Raw genomic sequence first — 20,506 nt, forward strand, 5'->3', positions numbered from 1 at the left:
AGGCCACACCTACTCAGCTCAATCCAGTTAGCCAATAGGATTGACTCTAAACAGTCAGCCTGAAGTATTTACATTCAGTTGTGCACAGTGCTGTCCAGAAGGAGGCGCTGTAGGGCTGTTGTTACAGTGACTGAAACAGGCGGCGGCTTAGCCTGACAGGAAGTGAAGATCTGGGGCTTCTGCTCTGTGGTGAGTTGACAGGAAACAGAGAGCATGATGGCAGTGAAGACGCTTCTGCTGCTGCAGCTGCTGCTGCCGCTCGGCCTCCTGTGTGAGTAACACACGCTTTTCTCTCTCATTGTTGAATGTTGGGGGTGTTGTGTTGTTTAAAGTCTGATGGCCAATGAATGCTGCACATTGCGGAAGCTTCAGGTTGTTTAAAGGGAACAGGAAGAGAGGACACACCAAACAGGAAGCAACTTCTGCTTCCTGCTGTTAGAGTCAGCGAGGAACAACCATACTGCAGGTGCAACCCAAACAGTGGATGGTGAGGCAGACTGTCTCTAGGGTGTGTGCCACCCTGAGTGCAGGTGAAAGCAGGTGCAGAAGATGGCTAGAAGACTGAAAACTAACTATTGCAGTGCTCTACTCAGGAACACAGAAGTGGTCGAGAACCTGAAGGTTCTTGAATATCCCTGAAAGTTTTGAAGGTCCCTGAGCCAAAGGTTGTTGAAGGTTCCGCCTTCTGGTTGGTTGGTTGGTGCCTCTAGAAGACCCTTCAGGCTGTTTAACAACAAACCTGTTTCCAGTTTACTTTGAGTCTGTAAACAGCGAGACACTTGATGTTTTGGGGAGCTTGCCTGTTAGCCTGAGCTAACAGGCTAAGCTAACAAGCTCCCAGGCAGACAGACACTGTGGGTGTGTCTGAAATCACCCAATACACACTACATAGTGCACTATGTAGGAAATGCACCATTTTGTGAGTGAACATCAGTATTCACGAGATAGGTTCGCTCAATGTATCCCACAATGCATCGCTAAAACTAGTGTACAACTAGCTTTGCTGTTGTTTGCTGGCAATATATCCCATCATGCATTGCGCTCACACTGACCCATAGGTACAAAAGGCAAGCATCTGTTTTCTACATATCCCACGATATCCTCTTGCAAGGTGGCTCACCAAAACACTCCATCCATCTGCTGCTGCTCCGGCCTCTCTGTCAAATTTTAGTCAAAAAGTTTGCCCACCGCTGTTTTAAGTGGTTCAAGGGTGGTTCTAGAAGGTTCTAGGTAGTTTTGAGGTGGTTCTGGTGGTGCTTCTAGGCCAGGCATGGGCAAACCACGAATCTGCAAACTATATTTTTTCAGGGTCACTAAAACAATCCATCCATCTGCTGCTGCTCCGGCCCCTCACATTTTAGAACCCACTGTGGACCCAACAGTCAAAACATTTGCCCACCGCTGACATGTAACTTCCTATATCGGGAACAAATGGGTGATTCCAGTGTCCCACAGTGCACTAAGCTGATGTTTGCACTTGGCTGAGGACGACGTACCTCCTCACCCCCCCCCCCCCAACCCTCCACATTGTCTCCGCCCACCTTCTCCGCAGGGGCAGCGGCATCAGGGAAGCATAATGACCACCTGATGCCCGGAGCGCCATGCAACATCAGCACCAACGACGGCAGCCTGCGACCGGTGGTCCTGGACGCCACCAACTTCTACAACAACCAATCCAACGACGCCTTCCTCTTCAGGCCGAGCGCCGTGCTGGCTGCCCAGCGGCAGGTGGCAGGAACAGCAAATGGAATGTCAGTCGCACAGCAGCCGACCACCAGGAAGTGTTTGAACTTCCTATTTGTTGTTTTCAGTTGGTCAAGGGCTTCAAATACATGGTGGACCTGGAGTTATCTAGAACCGTCTGCCCCAAAGGAGCCGCTGTCAACCTCACCAGCTGCGACTTCCAGCCTGCAGGGCGGCTCCACCAGGTGAGTTCCAGCAGGGGGCGCCACCTCGCTGAGTAAGCCGTGTGAAAATGGCCGTTTCCTTCCTGTCTTTTCCAGGTGCTGCGGTGCCACTTTATGCTCTGGCTGATTCCCTGGACACACACGGTCCAGGACCGAGTTCTGACCTGCACCTGAACCTCCTCGGAGGCCCAACACAACCCAAAACTCTTTATGAATAAAATCAACCTTTGCGACCAAGACATTTGACGGCTGCTTTATTGAACTGTTTGCTGTTGAGTGGAGACAAGGCCCCCCCCCCACTGGTCAGGAGGAGTAACTACAGCAACATGCTGCGCCAGGTCAGCAGGAACAACCAGAGAAAAAAAAAGAGACTGACCCACCAACAGGAAACTGTTGTGATGGCTCAAAGCAACATTAACGTCAACAATCAAATTAAATCAAAACAATTAATCAGATTAAATTGTATAATAAATTAGCATTGACAAAGTAACACAAAATAAAACGATCCCCACAGTTTCGGTCCGTTTCCTTGGAGACAAACCAGTTCTAGCCAGTTCTGCTCACACACACACACACAGGTGGCAGTGACGTCATCACATGATGATGATGATGATGATGATGATGATGATGATGATGATGATGATGATGATGATGTCACCGACCACCTCAGCGCCCTTCAGACTTTCTGCAGGTCGAGCTTGGCGATGTACGGCGAGCGGAAGGAGCCCAGGTAGAGACTCCCATCATGCTCGTGGGCCTCGCTGATGTGCGCCGCCACCAGGCCGCCGGGGTCATGGAAGCTGCGTGTGCAGACGCCGCCGTCGTGGAGCTCCGCCACCAGGCTGTAGCGAGGGATGAACTTCAGAAGGACGTCCTGGCTGAAGAGCTGCAGGGGAGGGGGGGGCAGAGGTCAAGGCAGCTTTATTTATAGAGCACATTTCATACACACGGCAACTCAATGTGCTTTACATGATTAAAAGTTCAAACATTTTAAAAGCATTTTATAAAAAACAAAATGCAAGGAAAAACAAAGACAGCTTAAAATCCATAAACAGAGCAGTAATAAAGGGGAATAGAAATAAAAAGATGGTAATAATATGTAAGATGAACAAAAGCACTCCATCATAAACATAAGACAAAAGAAGAGTCTTTAACCTGGATTTAAAAACATTCACTTCACTTCTGCTGGCAGCTTCTTCCATTTGTGTGCAGCATAACTCTGGGCTCCACTAATCTGGCCTGAAGTCTCCAGATCTCAAGAGTCCTGCTGGGTTTATATTCCATTAGCATTTCATTCATGTATTCTGGACCTCAACCATTCAGTAGCTGCATTTCCATTACACCTAGAATTGCACAAAACCTAAATATCGTAATAAAACACTGGTCCTGCAAACACCGAAACCCATGAGGTGGTTTTTCAAACGTATCGATAACGTTTGTACCTTGAAGATGAGCTTCTTGATCCAGGGCCTCTGCGACAGGAAGTCCAGCATGGAGAAGCCGGGGTTGGCTCGCACCGCCGCCATGCTGACCCAGTAGCCGCCGCTGGAGCTGGGCCGGATGTTGTCGGGGAATCCGGGCAGGTTGTCCACGAAGGTGTCCATCCCACCCTTGTTGAGCCCGGCCACGTGCACCCTGAGCCACAGACAGAGGCGTGAGGGGAGAGCGCCCCCTGCTGCTGAGCCTCGCATAGCGGGCATGTGTGTGATCGTGTTGGTGCGTGATGGCGCTCCCAAACATATAACAATCAATATATTAGATTATTATTAATATTATTATTATTATTATTATTATCATTATTATTATCAGCCCCAGGTTTGAGAGAGTGTGTGTGTGTGTGAGTGAATGAGTGAATACCTGCGGATGCGGGCCATGGTGGTCTCGGCCACCAGCACCGACTCCTCGTGTGGCAGCAGCTGGATGCCGTTGGGGAAGCGCAGGTTCTCCATGACGACGGTCACCTCTCGGCTCTCTGTGTCCAGCTCCAGGACGCTGCAACGCCACCTTCAGGTCTTAGTGTGGAACAGCAGCAGCAAGAACGACAGGAAGTGGCGACTAAAAAGGCAGTACCGTCCGTCAGCCGTGGCCTCCATGATGAGCTGCAGGTAGTCTCGGCGCTGCCACCTGCTGCTGGAGTCGGTGAAGTACACCTTCTTCCCGTCCTGGGTCACCGTCAGGTCGTTGATGAAGGTCAACCTCCTGCCGCCGACCATCTGACCGCCTGCCACCAGCCGCTTTGAGTCACCTGTGCGCAGTGGTGCAGTCTACATGATACACAGGCATACGCCGTGTAACCACTAGAAAAGGTCCCGAATTACCGTACGCCCGCTAGAAAATGCGCAAAGCTGTGCATTAGTATGTTTTTTGACACACTTTTCCTGTTTAAAAATGTAAAAGGAGGTTTTATGTTTTATGTTCTGAGAACCACTTTGCAACTTTTTTTTTTTTTATCCAAGTCTGTTAATCATTTATTCATTTTTTCTTAATTTTAACAAATTTGTCTGTCAGTTAATTAAAGTCCAGCTGTAAATGACTGTTATATATCTTGTGCTGCTTACAGTACCTTTACATTAAGACAATGACATCATCAGTCTTTCATGATGTCACTGATATGTGAATGCTGGATACTTAATGTAATACTGAGCTTGATGGTGGTTCTTGTTCTGTGTTGTTATTAAGCAGCTGCTGCTGGACAGATGTGTACGTAGGGTGTGGGAGGGTAAAATCACCTCACCTGTGGTGGGGTTGACCTCAAACACGCCCAGGTAGGCGTCGGCCACAAACAGAGTCCCGTTGGGTCCGACCCGGATTCCCAGCGGCCTCCCGCAGCTCGGCTCCTCCTCCCTGGAGCCTGGAGGCGGAGAAACAGCACTTGTCACTCAACTTCCTGCTGGAGGAACAAACTTCAAACCTGTCTGTTCACCTGCTGCCCTTCACTGACTCGCACACACACCTGAGCCTGCCATGCCCACCTTGGCTTCACTTCCTGTTGCCTAGTCTGAAATCTCACCTAAGGCTAACATGATCAATCAATCAATCAATCAAACAATCGTTGATGATTGGATCCTGGAGTCTCACCGCAGGGTAGCCGTCCCAGTCTGGTCACTGTGTGGATCCGTCGACCAATCAGCTTCACGATCTTCCCGTCGGCTGTTCCGGAATACAGGACGTCTGCAGGTGGAGATCACTGGTGTCAAACTGGAGCTGAACTGGTTTCAACTGGTTTTCACCAGAACTGGGCGTGACTCACCACCGATGTTGGCGAGGGACTCAGGTCCGAGCAGTTGGTCCTGGAAGAGCCGCTCAGCCTCCCGCAGCTTCAGGTTGGCCTCCCAGCAGCCCCGCATCAGTGGGGGCTCCTTCAGACTGCAGTAACCACCACACCACCAGCAGGGGGAACAACACACACACAAACACACACACACACATCCCAGCTGTTACAGACACACACTTCAGACATCCTGCAGACAACAACCTCGAGCAAAGGTGGGGAAACTCTTTGACTAGTGGGGCCGCAATGGGTTCTAAAATTTGACAGCGGGGCCGGAGCAGCAGCAGATGGATGGATGGATGGATGGATGGATGGAGTGTTTTGGTGAGGAAAAAATATATCATGCGATATGTAGAAAACACGTTGCTTTAATATTGAATGAAAATGAACAAATGCTTTGAAATGACTCTTAAAACACTGAAAAAACGGCTGGAATGAAGCTGCTTTATGGCTCACTGATAATTTAATTTCTTCAAGTTCAGCGGGCTGGAATCAAAAGCTCAACGGGCCACATACAGGCAACGAGCCGGAGTCTGTCCATTGCCGACCAGGAGGCTGGGACTCACCTGAAGGCCTCGGGCTTAATGGGAGACTCCAAGATGAAGACGACCACCAGCAGGGGGAGCAGCAGGAAGCCTCCCAGAGAGAGCAGCGTCACCTGGAACACCTTACCACTGTATGTCCTGCGCGCACACACACACACACACACACACACCCCTTCAGAGACCAGCCCACTCACCCACCAACACTGACAGAACTCACAGAAACACCGATGACGGGGGGCGTTAGCCTAAGCTAACTGTGCTAAAGGATGCTACTTCCGCCCTGTTTTGAGACAGAATAACCCGTCACTGATCGATAACCGATCAACTCCCCCTGCCGGCGGCTCCGCAGCCACCCAGTTCTGCTTCCTGTTCCGGCCGGTCCGGTCGGTTCGGTCCGACAGGAGTCTCACCCGGATCCCTTGTGCCGGTGTTCGGGCAGCTCGTCGGTGATGACCTGCGGCCGGTGCAGCCGCCGGAAGCGCAGCCCCTCCGTCTCATTCATGCTGCTCGGCCCGGCACGGCTCGGGGTTCGGCTCGGCTCGGCCTACGGTCTATCCCGGGTACACAGGGAGCGAACCCGGAGAGCGGCGACACATCCCACCCGAACCCGTTGGTGGTGACGTCACATCACTTCCCGTTTGAACAAAACACGGCAGGCGGCGCTCTCGTTTAAAGGGCCAGTAAAGGTGTTTTTATTATTATTATTATTTTAAAATATACAAAATCCGTCAGAAATCATCGTCATAAAAACAAGTGAGGTATCAAATATATCGTGATTCTGTGCAAAGTCTGATCTATAAACATCATTAGTTATCAGAATCAATGGGTCCATAAAAATATAGAAGTTTGGTTTATTTAAAGGCCAATTCAGTGGAAATAAAAATCTGCTGGAACATGAATGGGACTGAAGAATAACTCTGTTCTTCTTCTCATGTCAAATAGAGGCCAAATATTGAGTTACACTACTCGGAAAACATGTAAAAGAAACTGATTTTTACAACAAAAAAAAAACAATTCACAAAATAAATGGAGAAATGAATGATAACTTGATGATAAGTTATTTTTGTCTTGTTGCTGTGTATCATTATATTTCATCAGACTGTTCTTATTTTAAACTCTTATTTCAAACTCTAGAGATTAAATTTCATAGATTAGAATAAATCTGAGGGTGTTATTGTTTTCTTTTTTAGAGTGAATCAAAAAAAGCGGTTCAGGTCTCTAAAGGTGACTGTGCGAACAGGAAACAGAAAGTGAGGTGACTGGTGGGGCCTTCAGGACTTCCTGTGCTGCTCCCTGTAGCGCCGATGGGCCTGGATGATCTCCTGGACCACCGAGGGGTCATCCAGGGTCGACAGGTCGCCCAGGTCGCCTGTGGCCTCTGTGGCCACCTTCCTCAGCACCCGCCGCATGATCTTCCCCGAGCGAGTCTTCGGCAGCCTCTCCACCACCTAGAGGTCATAGGTCAAGGAAACCCCAGTACCCCAACCCCCCCGTCAGCTAGTTGGACCAGTGCAGCACGCTCAGTGTGGGAGCGGTGAGAGGAGCCTCACCAGGAAGTGCTCCGGGACGGCGTATTTGGCAATTTTGGTGGCGACGAGTTCTCTGAGCTGCCGCAGGACGGCAGGGGGGCTACCGAGGTCGTCCTTCAAAACCACGAAGGCAAACGGCACTGGACACGCACACACACACACACATCATCATCCTCATTAGCCTGTAAAACATTGGTGTCAAACTCTGGCTTGCAGGCCAAATTTGGCCCGCAGTGTATTTATAGTATATTTGGCCTGCGAGGCGATATTAAATGACTACTACAGCTCATGTATCTTATACTACAAGTCCCAGAATGCTCTGCTCAATCAAGACGGGACGTTCATTGAAGGATGTTATTATGACTTAATTAGTTCATTGTTGTTGTGTTATTTTTAAATTTATTATCAGCCTGTGGAAAAAGGCTACTGTTGACCTTTAAATCAGAAGGCTGCAAATAAAAAAGAGCCATATGATTTTTAAAGGACATCTTCTTCATTTTTGCTGAGTTTTATTTTATTTGAAATTCGATTTTTGCACGTGTGCAATATTAAGTTATTTATTGTATTAAGCTTTGTTTTGTTGTTTGGTTCCATATAAATAAAAAGGTTCACTGTTGTATCTGGAGGAAGACCTTTTCAAAAAACTTTAAAATTTTAGTCCACTGTGTATTTGAGTTTGTCACCACTCCATTATGAGCACTGTGTGTCAGCTGTGAGTGAGTAGAGCGGCTAGCCAGCAGGGGGCAGCAGAGTCACAGCTGTTGTGGTGGAGGAGATGTGACGTCACTCAGCAGAATAGTTCAAATGAAGAACATGATCAAAACATATTAAACACCACTCACCTCCACCTGTGATGGTGTCACACGAAAGGAATAAAGTGAGTGTGTGTGTGTCTGAGTGTACATGTCAACAGAAGTCATGTGACCCCCCCACCTTCTCCTTTGATTGGGTGAGGGAAGCCGACCACAGCCGACTCGGGAACCGCCGGGTGTTCGTCCTGCAAACAGAGGCCACAGGTCGTAAGGGCGCCGCCAACCGGAAACACACGCACTGGCAGACAGGAAGTGAGTCTCCCTCACCAGGGCGTCCTCCACTTCAGCCGTCCCCAGTCGGTGGCCGCTCACGTTGATGACATCATCCATCCTGCCGGTGATCTGGTAGAAACCGTCTTCTGAACGCCATGCACCATCGCCAGTGAAGTAGCAGCCTAAGGACACACACACACACACACACACAGAGTGAGGACACACACACACACACTCACTGAAGACACACACATGCTGAAGACACACACACACACACACACACACTGACCAGGATAGGGGGTGAAGTAGGTCTCGATGAACCTCTGGTGGTCCCTGAAGATGCTGCGGGCCATCCCAGGCCAAGGCCGGGCCAGACACAGAGCCCCGTCCACCGACTGACCACTCAGGGGCTGGCCCTGACACACACACACGCACACACACACACACACACACACACACACACACACACACGCACACACAGACTCTTAGCATCATTAGCTTTCAGGTTTTACTCTGTTTTTTACGTCATTGTGTTCTGATGTGATTTGAGAGTCTCCACGCTGCTGTGTGAGGAGGCGCCCGCCACTCTTGAGGAAAAGTGTGAGCGCGCTCAGATTAAGGCGGAGTTAAATGTTCCAAATGAAAGCGACCTCCTTGACCTTCGGCGGGATGAAGTGAGAGAGCAAAGGAGGCGATAATCTAATCTAATCTAATCTAGACTAGATTACTGTTCTTCAACAGAGGAGAAAGAGCCGCAATTAATTTGGGGGAGCGGCCTGTTAATCACAGCAACCAGCTGCTGCTGCTGCTGCTGCTACGCCGCCTTAATTCACAGATTACACCCAGGCCCCGCCCACCTCTGACCTCTAAGGCCGCCTACCAGGAAAAACCAGGAACGAACCACCTGACCACTTCCTCCTGCAACCAGTCTCAAGTCTCGTTCCTCCGGTGACCAATCAGAAGATTACGTCAGGCTCTGTCGCCCTGCTCCTAAAATATGCTGATATCAATCAACCTGACGCGGCGTTAGGAAAGAGTGCCACCTGCTGTCTGAGCGTCACACTTCACTTCATAGATAGATAGAGAGATAGATAGATAGAGAGAGAGAGAGAGAGAGAGAGAGAGAGAGAGAGAGAGATAGACAGATAGACAGATAGAGAGATAGATAGATAGTTGGAGAGATAGAGAGACAGAGAGATAGGTTTTGGGTATCGCAGACTCAAGATCTGATTGGCTGTCGCAACCGGTGGTGGTGCGTTCACTGACAGCAAACAGGAGCCTGCGATGTTGATTCTGAAGGCAGATTTCATGGAACCTGACAACACGAGCTAGCTGAAATCTGATTGGATAAAAACTCTATGATAATGCACAACAATGGAAGCAGCACAACCAAGTGGACATGATGTGACGTGACAAGAACAACTGGAGAATAACTTTATTATGATATTTACGGGAAAATGTACTTTTCTAAGTGTGTGCAGGCAGGCAAGGAATGCCTTGCTGGCTCTCCACCAGGGGGCAGACCTGAGTTTTGGCTGAGAAAGGAGTGAAAGGGCGACAAAGGGCGGAGCCTAACGATTGAGGAGGATTTTATTGGCCGGTTAAAACTTTTATATTAAACGGATTTATGATGGAATCTGCCTCGATTTTTATGTTTCAACGCACTAAAGTTTTAACAGGAGGTTATGTGACACTATTACCCCGTCCAATAAACCAGCCGCCATGACACAATGATCTGTGTTGTTGTTGTGATGCAGTTGTGTGCCACCTGCTCTCCCATCAGCACCGGCTCGATGCCAAAGAACGGCCTCATCGCCATCGCAGGCACCACGGGGGCGCCCTCCTCTGCGGGCCGTGGCGCGATGCAGATCCCTCCCGTCTCTGGAAAACAGCGCCGGACTCAATCAGAGGGACGTTTCCACCTGCCGCCACTAGGGGGACGCGCTGTGTTTTCCAGCAGCGGCTTTAATTCCACTTAATTTCTCAATTGAACGGAACCTCTTCTTTTCAAGAAGCAGCTGGCACCGAGTTTAACACACACACACACACACACACACACACACACACACACACACACTGGGTGATTGTTGAAGAATTAGGTCACACACATACACACACAGCGCACACACACCGTGATTGGAGCAATGATCCGGGTGTCGAGAATCTTCTTCATTTGTGCAGCTGCAGATGTTCTGCTGCTAATCATTCTAGTTAGCCTGAGCCGCACACATACACACACACACACACACCCACATGTGCGAACACGCACAAACACACACACGCACAAACACACACACACAGAGTCACACACACAGTAGCAGGACATCCTGTGATATTCGGCCTGCTGTTTCACTCTGATTGGTGTATTTTTTTCTCCTTTTCTTTGTTACAGTAGTTCAGCAGCACAGCGCCACCTACAGCAAGTGGTGCGAGTGAGGCTTTGCTGTGTGTCAGAGACACACAGGTTATGCCCCGCCAGCTTCCTGTAGCGGCAGGAAGTGAAGGCAAGTCAGCCATCTGTTTTGGGACACCCACCTGTCTGCCACCAGGTGTCCACCAGGGGGCAGCGTCCCTCTCCGACCACATCGTGGAACCAGTGCCAGGCCTCGTGGTTGATGGGCTCCCCGACTGCACACAAACACACACATACACACAAAGACAGTCACCTTCTCAGGGTACAGGCTGCCTATTGGTCCCCACGGGTCATGTGACGGGATCATGTGACCTGATCCGAGGGTCCGGAGGGACGAGCGGTCGTACTTCTTCACCCAGCTGTCGTCGTAGCTGAGCAGCAGCCGCAGGGCGGTGGGGGCGCCGTAGAACTGGGAGACCCGGAGACGCTGTACCATCTCCCAATACCGGCCTAGAGCCCAGACACACCACACACACCATGGGGTGAGAGAAGGAAGGATACAGCACAAAGGATCAATCAGCGATTCCTCAGGGAGAAATCAGTCTCCGAGCAGCAGCATCACCAGGTTGCCTACCCTGAGCTGCACCCCCCAACCGTCCAATCAGCACTGAGCTGAGCCCATGGCCGCCATGTGAAGACAGCCAATCACGTGCTGATCCTGTTTGTCACCTTAATAGCTGTGTTTCCATGACAGTTTTTTTTTCGCGAAATAAAAGCGACATTCCGAAAATTTCAACAACGCACAATTGTGATTTGGAGGTCTTTCCCTTGAATTCTGCGAAAATCTCGTCCCGCGAGATCGCACGTTAGGAGGAGGTGCCAAACATTTTGCCATAAAGCTGCATTTCGATGTTGTTTGCTGTCAAGAACGTTCTCTTTGATTACTTGTGAAACATATTCCGCCTCCTCCTCCGTCCAATCATAACACCCCATTTTCTCTTGAAGTGAACTGGTCACGTGAGCCAGTATGTCCCGTCCACTGACTTGTAAATGCGACAAGTGTTTCCATGACACTTTTGCGATGTACCTCTACACGGATACGTCTGAAAAACCTCCTCGCGAGAGCGTCAAAATCTTTCAGCCATATCTCAGAGGTTTTTCCAAGTTTAGTTTCCATCAACAGTTTTTTAATTGCCATATTTAGGTTTCGCGCAATTCTGGGGGTCATGGAAACGCAGATAATGACCTGCTAACATCCTACAAACAGCATGAACAACCAGCTAGCCTCCTGCTAACAGCTCGACCACGCACCGCTAACCACCAGCTAGTCACATTACCGTAGCTGCTACTCTGCAATATTAGCTGTGTTTTTAGCTCAGCTAAAAATACAGAATCTGTCAAAGTGCGAAATACCCCGGAGCAGTTGGAGGTGAAATGCATGCTGGGAACTGGATGCTGGTCTCACCTGGGTTAGGGTACACAGGTGTACTTTCAAACAGGACAGTGGTGGCGCCGTTGCACAGCGGGCCGTACACCACGTAGCTGTGACCTGTGATCCAGCCGATGTCCGCAACGCAGCCGAACACGTCGCCGTCCCGGTGGTCGAACACGTACTGAGGAGACAAGAAGGCCCTTTAAATGGAATCACATCAAACTTTATTGACAAATATTTGGTGACAAGTTTCAAAAAAACTTTTCACTTATTCTTCAATTGTTTATCATCCTTTATTCATCTACTGGGACTCTGACTGATGCAGTGAGGACCCCACAAACGCATACACACACCACACACACACACACACACACACACACACACACACACACACTGCTGAACTCAGAGCTCCTCGTCTTTTCACATAAAGCAGCTTTTGTTCTGTTGTTTCATCCAAACAACCAGCGAGCCAACAATCCATACACACGCACACACACACACACACACACACACACACACACACACACACACACACCCCTCCCCCTCCTTGAAGGCTAAGCTGCTTTAGAAATTAGCACTGATAAATATTTGGCAAGGCCGAGGGGTTTTATGGTTTTGTCCTTTTACTCAATTATCATCATAAACATCGAGTCAATCCCACACACACACACACAAAGACACACTTACACACACACACACACGCTCGCACACACACTTACACACCCACACACATTCACAATCACACAGTAACACACACAGAGAAAGCAGATGTTTCTGCTTGTCCATCAGTGAAAAGCTAATTTGTGGGGATTTGGGGACCAGATTGTCCAGCAGGACCTGGTCCTAGACCAGATCCTGTTCCTGGTCCTGGTCTGGTCCTGGTCCAAAACCAGATCCAGGACCTGGACTCAGTCCAGTGGCCTCAGTGAGTCTTTGTGTGCATTCCTGTTGTGTAACTGGTGCATGTCCTCATTAACAACACGGGCACAACCCAACTCACCCAACGTCTGCCCGTCTGTGTGTGTGTTTGTGAGTGTGTGTGTGTGTGTGTGTGTGTGTGTGTGTGTGTGTGTGTGTGTGTGTGTGTACGTGCGTGTACGTGCGTGTACCTGGTGTGTGAGCGATGTGTACAACAGGTACCCTGCCTGGCTGTGGACCAGACCTTTGGGCCGGCCGGTGCTGCCGGAGGTGTAGAGCAGGAACAGAGGATCTTCACTGTCCAGAGCTTCTGCAGGACAAACGGGCGCCGCCGCTTTCATCGCCTGCAACGCGCACAACACACCGTCACAACACCGTGGTGGTCCTTGCCCAAGGTCATATGACCTCCCCAGAGGGTCCCACCTCCTCCAGTGGGACGTCCAGCGGGCCCACGGCGGCGGCGGTGGCGCCACCGTCCGTCCTGCGGGAGACGAGGACGTGGCGGACAGACGGACAGCTGCGGACGGCGGCGTCGACCGTGGCCTTGAGTGGGACGGAGCGGCCGCCCCTCACCGTCTCGTCGCAGGTCAGCACCACCTTACACTCAGCTGCAGGAGACCGGAAGTGGAGTAGGAGAAGGAGGCTGTGTTAGTGCTAGCGGCTAGGCTAACAGCCTAAAGGCTATTATTGGCTGGGCTGCTCTGATCGGTGCGTCTTGCAACAGGAGGCCGTTAGCCTAGTCGCTAATGATAACAGCCTGTTGGCCATTAACGCTAGCGCCCCAGGCCAGGTGTTGGCAAACTACGGCTTGTGGGCCATATGCGGACTGTTAAATCAGGGCCCCCGAACTTGAAGAAATTATATTAATAGTCAGTAAGTCATAAAACAGCTGTATTTCATCCATTTTTTTCAGTGTTCAGAGTAATTTCAATAAAGAGCTGTGGTGCTCCAAAGACACTGACTCGATTGTAACTTTGCTTTGGTTCATTTCCAGTTGACATTAAAGCAGCATGTTTTCTCCATTTCCCATTACAGAGTTTTTCCTCCAATGAGCTGGGTCACCAAAAACACTCCGTCCATCTGCTGCTGCTCCGCTACCCCCCTCAGTCCAATTTTAGAACCCCACCAGTCAAAGGGTTTCTCCACCCCTGGACGAGGTGAAGAGTTTGCAGGATATCATCAATATCCTAGCTATGATATCCTCCATAAGCTAACAATATGGTGGATATTACAGCTGGCGGCTACAGGCGTGCTCTGATTGGCACATTGCGCCACCCTCAGGACGGGCTGTGCAGTACTTGGCCCGGCTGCCTCAGCTGCCCCCTCCGTTGCCCGCCCTCCGCCCCCCCCCCCCCCCCCCCCCCCCGCGCACCCATTATGCTCTGCTGCGCCTGGTGGCTAACGCGTGTTGTGGAAACACGGCCGCGACCTTCAGAGGTCGTAACCGTCAAGCGGTTAAACAAACGACCGAGCAGAGCGAAGGACCTGCTGCCTCCTCACCATCCTGGATGCGTCCCGCCAGCGCCTCGGCGCTGAAGCCGGCGAACACCACGGTGTGCACGGCGCCGATGCGAGCGCACGCCAGCATGGCGGCCACGGCGAGCGGCGAGGTGGGCAGGTAGACGGCCACGCGGTCGCCCTTCTGCACGCCGTGGGCCTTCAGGGTGTTGGCCAGGCGGCACGTCATCTCCAGCAGCTCACTGCAGCGGGAAAAACAAAAGAGCTTTTTTTTTTATCTTTACTGTCTGGTTTTTACAGAATCTGCAAGTCAAAGTTCAACCGTCGTAAAAATGGTCACAAACACACAAAAAGGCGTTTTTTTTATTTTCACACCTTGGAGATAAGACACAGCCAGAGTGGCAGGTCACCAAGAACAAAGACTTTGTTACTGCAGGTGTTTGCATTTCTTTTTCTGATGACTTTTTAATTCAACTCCCTACATTTGCACACAAATATGCGTCCTTTCTTCTCCTCACGTTGGAAAACATGCTGGTTACTTCACTGTGCAGAAGTTTTTAAAAGATTGCAAATTGTGTTTTTTAGAGGGACTTTTTTTTTTTTTTTTAAGAACCTTGGCTTTTGGGTCACTGTTCAGTACGTTTTCAGTCCAAAGAGAACTATAAGTGTGTAGAAAATAACATTGTTTACTGTTGTTGAAATTGTCAACATCCAAAAATGGCTCACTGGTCAGAATGGGTGTATTATATTATTATTATATTATGCATTAGGCTTTATTTAGTACCAAAGCATTTAAGAACGTTCAACGTTGATGCTGTAACAACGCGATAATAACAAGAAAAGAATCCGGCTATGGAGTGAAGCAAAGTTGTTTTTGAAAATTTTTTTAAAAGACACCTTGCTGAAAAGAGTTGTTGCTGTTTGATTTAGAAGTAAAACTGAATTTAAAAAAAAAGAAAAAAAAAAGACACTGGTCATTTTTTTCTTCCTCTGTTTTGTTGTTATTGTTCTGTGATGTATAAAGTCTCGGTCGGGTCTCGGGTCTCCAGACTCTCCAGTCCTGATACGTCTTGGCCTCGGTCGGTGCGCTCTAGGACTACAACACGTACTACTCCCCACTCACCGGTAGGTGACCCGGACCTCGGTACCGGGCTCATCCCGCTCCCAGATCAGAGCCGCCCGGTCCGGGTGTGTCTCCACGTGTACGTCCAGACAGTTGACTGACTCACAACAACAACAACAACAACAACAACAACAACAACAACAACGACAAAGACAAAGAGACAAACAGTCAGTTTCATCTTTAACAAAGAAGAAGACAAACATGTGGAATTAATCCACAATGGGATTAAACTTCCTGTTTGTGTCCGACGGATTTAAAGCGGCTTTACCGTGAAAAAACATCATCTGATTGAGGGATTAACGATTCCTCTCACACCTTCTGTCTGCTCTGCTTCACCTCCACCTGTGATCGATCAATGATCACCCCCCCTCCCCCCCACTGACTCTGATCGATCAGTGATGGATCAGTCCCTCGGTCTCTTACCGGACACGTTGATCCTTCCTCCCGGGAACCAGTTGATCTTGCCACGGTTCAGATCGCAGTCCTGGACCCGCTCGAACGGCTTCATCCATCGGAGCCTGTCGGCGGCGGCGGCGCCCCAGAACTGGTCCGGATCGGTGACGGAGAGCCGGTGCAGGTCCCGGTGGGGCAGCCGGGACAGCTCCGAGGTCCAGGTCCCCGGCGGCGGCAGCGAGGAGAGCAGCCGGAGCGGCCCGGTCCGGTTCGGGATTGGCGCCCGAAGGGGGCTGAGGAGAATCCGGACGGTCCGGAGGGTTCGGAGGGTTCGAGTGCTGCTGACACCTGCTGCTGCCATGTCGAGCCTGAAGGACCGGAACCGGAGCAGCAGAAACTCACCTGGACTCACAGGCTCCGCCCCCACCTCCCCCTTCTCCACCCCCCCTTCACAGTTCTCCCCCTCCCCTCCCAGGTCTCTCTCTCTCTCACATACACACACACACACACACACACACACACACACACACAGGACTCAGCAAGTGAAAGTTTCTTCCTCCTCCACTTCCTGTTCGTCAATATCAGGTTATTGATCGCCGTCACGTGACTCTGTCCTTCACGCCTTGTGTCCCCTGTGCGACACGGAGGAACAGCGCCACCTGCTGGCCTGTCATCAGTCTCTAACTGGATGCTTTGGCCCCTGCAGGCCACTTGTTAACACTCACACCTGCCGACCGCTTGACGTCTGAGTGGAGACACACACACACACACACACACACACACACACACACACACACACACACACAACACACAAACACAATAGACACAACAGTGTCCAATGAGGGCAGTGTGTGATCAGATGAAGTAACCCGAGGTCAGTGACAGGTAGGCGGCGCCGTCCGCTGACCTGGTGATGAGCCTCAGCGCGTCTCAGATTACTGGATGTCAACATTAGCTAATCCCACCTCCCAGTTTAATCACTGCTAACGATCTGCCGCTAATCTGGACATCTGATCCCAGCACGCTGCTGCCACTGCCACTGCCGCCGCCACCACCGCCCTCTCACAGTCACTCACCAGCCAAATACTGCCGGGGTCAAAGGTCAGTGTCTGCCCCACCACCATTCAGAAGGAACTTTGAGTGGAGTTGCCAACCGACGCTTAAAATACAGATTGTATTTGACAATGAACCGGTGCGTCCCGTATTGATTCAATAGGGGGCGGGGTCTGTCCCGTATTTCTGAGTTGTCTTGGAACGTAATTTATTTTCAATGCAAACTGGCTTGTTCTTTTCAGCTTGATTTATTTCATTCCTTTATAAAAAGCCATCCATCCCTGGACTTTATTGATTGTTATGTAAAAACATGTTCAATCAAAAGATTTCGAGACAATTTAAACTTTCATCTCACTTCTAACGTCCATTGTGAATGAAGCAGTTCAAACTATGTGAACCATGTGCTTTTTGAAATCCTATTTGAAGCGATGATTTACCACGACTGGCGAGCCACTGGCCTGTGATGGCCATGGCCCCGAGGAGGAGGAGGAGTCTGGGTGGAGGGGGAAGGGTTTGGGTGGAGGCGTCAGAAGACGTCTCTGCTGCTCTGGACTGACTTGATAGAGTTTCAGAACCTTGAGTGGTGGATCTGATTTTCATGATTCTGATGTGAAAGACAACTGATGTGATGAATCTGTGTGTTGATTGTTTGTTTCATTGAAATAAAAAAAAAAAAAGTTGCACTCTCCCTCCCAAAAATACTTTTTTTATTCACCAACCTGTACATCCATATGGAAACAATAATAAATACAGCTTTTGAAATATGATATTTAAATTACATTCATCCACACAGTCAGTCAGTCAGTCGGTCGGTCGGTCGGTCAAACACACAGAACTCAGCAGGAATAAAAGAGGAAATCTTTTTTTTCAGATAAATAAGGATATAAAACACACAACAAAAGACACACACACAGTGACATCATCATTTACATCATCGTTGTGCACACGTCGTGGTGCGTCCTGTGTTAGCTCCCCAGGACTTCTCACTCTTTGTCATTGCTAACAGCTGTTAGCCGGCTGCCTTGCTAATATAAAGTGACGTGGACGTTTGATTGTCGCATCGTGTGAGTTCACTGTCGTGCCTTTGAAACGAGCTAGATTGGCGTCAGCTTGCAAAACAAAGTCCAGAGTTCTGCGTTCTGCCTGGCAACAGATGATGTCACGCCGACTTCTTCTTATTCTTCTTTCAGCTGTGCTCGTCGGACTCGCCGCCGCTCTGTGGCGAGGGGGCGGACCTGACGGGAGACTCCGCCTCCTGCTGCTGCTGCTGCTGCTGTTGCTGTTGCTGTTGCTGCTGCTGCTGCTGCTGCTGCTGCTGCTGCTTGGAGGAGCTGGACAGGTCAATGGCCACCTCTTCTTCCATCTCTTCCTCCTCCATCTCCTCTTCCTCCGTGTCCAGCGGCTCTTCTTCTCTGCGCTCCGCCTCCTCCCGCCTCTCGGCGCCCCGCAGCGGTGGCGGCGGCGGCGGCGGCGGCACTGCTGCCGCCTCCCGGAAGTTGTCACAGTGGGCGGAGTCAGACTGGGGGGGGCTGGAGCACTTCTTGGTCATCTCGATAGACTTCTTGTGCATCCCTGAGAGGAGAGAGAGAGAGAGACTGAGTTCCTCCTGCAGGGGACACAGGAAGTGGTGCCTGTGACATCACTAGCAGATACGCACCACCAGTCAACAGTTTGGACACACCTGTTTCCTCTTTATCTCGACTACTTTTTACACTGCAGATACACACTGAAGACATCAAATATATGACCGAGATATGTGGATTAATTTGACAAAAGAAAAAAAGTGAAGTACCTAAATATGTTATTTTATACATATTTTATATGAAGGGCGGCTATTCTAAGTAATCTAAAATATAAAACTTGTATTAGTTATTTCACACTTTTTTGTTTAATACATATTCCATATGCGTTCATTCACAGTTTTGATGCCTTGAGTGACAATCTGCAATGCAAATAGTCATGAAAATTAAAATTAATTAATCATTAAATCAGAAGTATGTGGCCAAAGTTTTGACTGCTGGTGTAAATGTCATCATCTGAACGATGACAGGATAATGTGAAGGAAGTGACTAAAAAGGAGGGGGCGGGACTTCCTGCCGCTTATTCCAACAAGTGCTGCGTGTTTGTTGCGTTGTGTTGGTTGCGTTACTGATGCAGCTGCTAATCTGGCGATAACAACATGATAATCCCTGATGACATGTGACGCGTACATAGCATGCGATATGAGTCACATGACCTGCTCAGACTCGCAGATGCTTGTGTGTGTGTGTGTGTGTGTGCGTGCGTGTGTGCGTGCGGTGTGGTGCAGTGTGTGTGGCACTGACGTGCATGCGGCTCACCGAGCAGCCAGGGGGCGCAGGATCCCATCATGCCGTTCTTGGCCGAGTTGAGGATGGACTCTGGCAGCGGTATGGAGTGTCGCACCATGGCGCCGTACAGGCCGTACTCGGCCATCACGCTGCTTCGGCCCCAGCACTTCTCACGCTTCCTCCACTTGGCCCGCCGGTTCTGGAACCACACCTGCGGGGGGAGCGAGCCGAGGTCAGGTGGAGCCCGTCTGGATGGAGCAAAGCAACCCCTCAGGAGTGAAACTCCGCCTCCCCCTCACCTGGATGCGGTCCTCCGGCAGCTCCGTCTTCATGGCCAGCATCTCCCGGGCGTAGACGTCGGGGTAGTGGGCTTCGTGAAAGGCCTTCTCCAGCTCCTCCAGCTGGTGGGAGGTGAACACCGTCCTGTGGACAGCAGCAGCAGCAGCAGCAGCAGGTCAGAGGGAGGCGCTCTCAACCGGATTTAAAAAGAGGGTGAAGCCACGGCGACTCACCGGTGTCTCCTCTTCTTCCTCTTCTGGGAGTTGGACGAGTTCTTGGAGTCATTGCGGTCGGAGAGACACTCTTCGTCTGCAGCGGGAGACCAAGCAGACTGTCAGCAGGCAGCCTCAACATCTCAACACCTCGTCATCATCGTCGTCTTAGCATCTTAACAGCAGCAGCAGCAGCAGCAGCAGCATCATCTCAATATTTCATTATGATCATCTCAAGATCTCAGCACCATCATAATTTCAACATATACTCATCATCACCATCATCATTTTTGTAATTTCAACATCTCATCACCATTATCATCATCATCTCAACATCTCAACATCATCATCATCAACATCTCAACATCATCATCATCATCTCATCAGCCACTCAACTCCAGGATCTCCCAACCCAGAAGCAGAACCGAGTCAGAACCAGCTCAGAACCAGTCACTCTAGCATCGAATCAAAGCCATCAGAGTGATGACTAACTGCGGCGTATGTGTGTGCGTGTGCGCGCGCGCGTACCGGAGTAGGGCTCCCGCTGCGCCTCCAGGCTCTGCAGGTAGTGTGAGTCGCTCCGGGCCTGCAGCAGCGGCAGGTGACCCGGCAGGAAGCAGGGCGCCCCGGCGGGTTGCTGCGCCGCCAGGCTGCACAGGAAGCCGAGGCCGAGCGGAAGCGACCCTCCCGGGAAGGAGA

The 20,506-nt window shown here is 50.3% G+C and overlaps 4 protein-coding genes across 7 annotated transcripts in view; 1 reads left to right on the top strand and 3 right to left on the bottom strand.

Annotated features, from left to right (window-relative positions):
• Window positions 1-122: 122 nt before the first annotated feature.
• Window positions 123-2,148, top strand: cst7 (cystatin f). 2 transcript variants are annotated; one of them, XM_076046067.1, is made up of 4 exons: window positions 123-271; window positions 1,553-1,728; window positions 1,812-1,928; window positions 2,004-2,148. In XM_076046067.1, the coding sequence occupies exons 1-4, from the start codon at window positions 214-216 to the stop codon at window positions 2,079-2,081; spliced, it is 429 nt and encodes a 142-aa protein (XP_075902182.1). In that variant the 5' UTR covers window positions 123-213; the 3' UTR covers window positions 2,082-2,148. The 2 variants fall into 2 exon arrangements, with proteins under 2 accessions (XP_075902182.1, XP_075902183.1); XM_076046068.1 differs by having other exon boundaries at window positions 144-271; window positions 1,559-1,728.
• apmap (adipocyte plasma membrane associated protein) lies at window positions 2,145-6,353 on the bottom strand. Of its 2 annotated transcripts, XM_076046057.1 has the most exons (9): window positions 6,134-6,353; window positions 5,745-5,861; window positions 5,158-5,273; window positions 4,986-5,078; window positions 4,642-4,758; window positions 3,978-4,152; window positions 3,765-3,899; window positions 3,350-3,542; window positions 2,145-2,793 (listed from the first exon to the last, which is right to left on the bottom strand). In XM_076046057.1, the coding sequence occupies exons 1-9, from the start codon at window positions 6,223-6,225 to the stop codon at window positions 2,584-2,586; spliced, it is 1,248 nt and encodes a 415-aa protein (XP_075902172.1). In that variant the 5' UTR covers window positions 6,226-6,353; the 3' UTR covers window positions 2,145-2,583. The 2 variants fall into 2 exon arrangements, with proteins under 2 accessions (XP_075902172.1, XP_075902173.1); XM_076046058.1 differs by lacking the exon at window positions 4,642-4,758.
• Window positions 6,354-6,386: 33 nt separating this feature from the next.
• Window positions 6,387-16,358, bottom strand: acss1 (acyl-CoA synthetase short chain family member 1). The gene is made up of 14 exons (XM_076046051.1): window positions 15,985-16,358; window positions 15,562-15,658; window positions 14,481-14,680; window positions 13,404-13,588; window positions 13,172-13,324; window positions 12,096-12,243; window positions 11,003-11,140; window positions 10,813-10,905; window positions 10,046-10,158; window positions 8,567-8,693; window positions 8,332-8,459; window positions 8,186-8,249; window positions 7,274-7,392; window positions 6,387-7,171 (listed from the first exon to the last, which is right to left on the bottom strand). The coding sequence occupies exons 1-14, from the start codon at window positions 16,313-16,315 to the stop codon at window positions 6,995-6,997; spliced, it is 2,073 nt and encodes a 690-aa protein (XP_075902166.1). The 5' UTR covers window positions 16,316-16,358; the 3' UTR covers window positions 6,387-6,994.
• A 1,339-nt stretch (window positions 16,359-17,697) lies between these two features.
• Window positions 17,698-20,506, bottom strand: part of vsx1 (visual system homeobox 1 homolog, chx10-like) — a 3,083-nt gene continuing 274 nt past the window's right edge. The window contains exons 1-5 of one of the 2 annotated variants that reach the window (XM_076046081.1): window positions 20,336-20,506; window positions 19,829-19,904; window positions 19,616-19,739; window positions 19,347-19,527; window positions 17,698-18,579 (exon numbers count right to left, since the gene is read on the bottom strand). The exon at window positions 20,336-20,506 is cut by the window's right edge and continues 274 nt beyond it. In XM_076046081.1, coding sequence (XP_075902196.1) covers window positions 18,194-18,579; window positions 19,347-19,527; window positions 19,616-19,739; window positions 19,829-19,904; window positions 20,336-20,506 — 938 coding nt within the window. In that variant the 3' untranslated portion in view covers window positions 17,698-18,193. Of the gene's footprint in view, window positions 18,580-19,331; window positions 19,528-19,615; window positions 19,740-19,828; window positions 19,905-20,335 lie in introns of both variants that reach the window. The other variant, XM_076046080.1, reaches the window with a different exon arrangement.

The sequence above is a fragment of the Nelusetta ayraudi genome, unplaced genomic scaffold (genome assembly GCF_046127955.1).
Source record: "Nelusetta ayraudi isolate G7.1 ecotype Tasmania unplaced genomic scaffold, CSIRO-AGI_Nayr_v1 ptg000089l, whole genome shotgun sequence".
NCBI classification, from domain to species: Eukaryota; Metazoa; Chordata; class Actinopteri; order Tetraodontiformes; family Monacanthidae; genus Nelusetta; species Nelusetta ayraudi.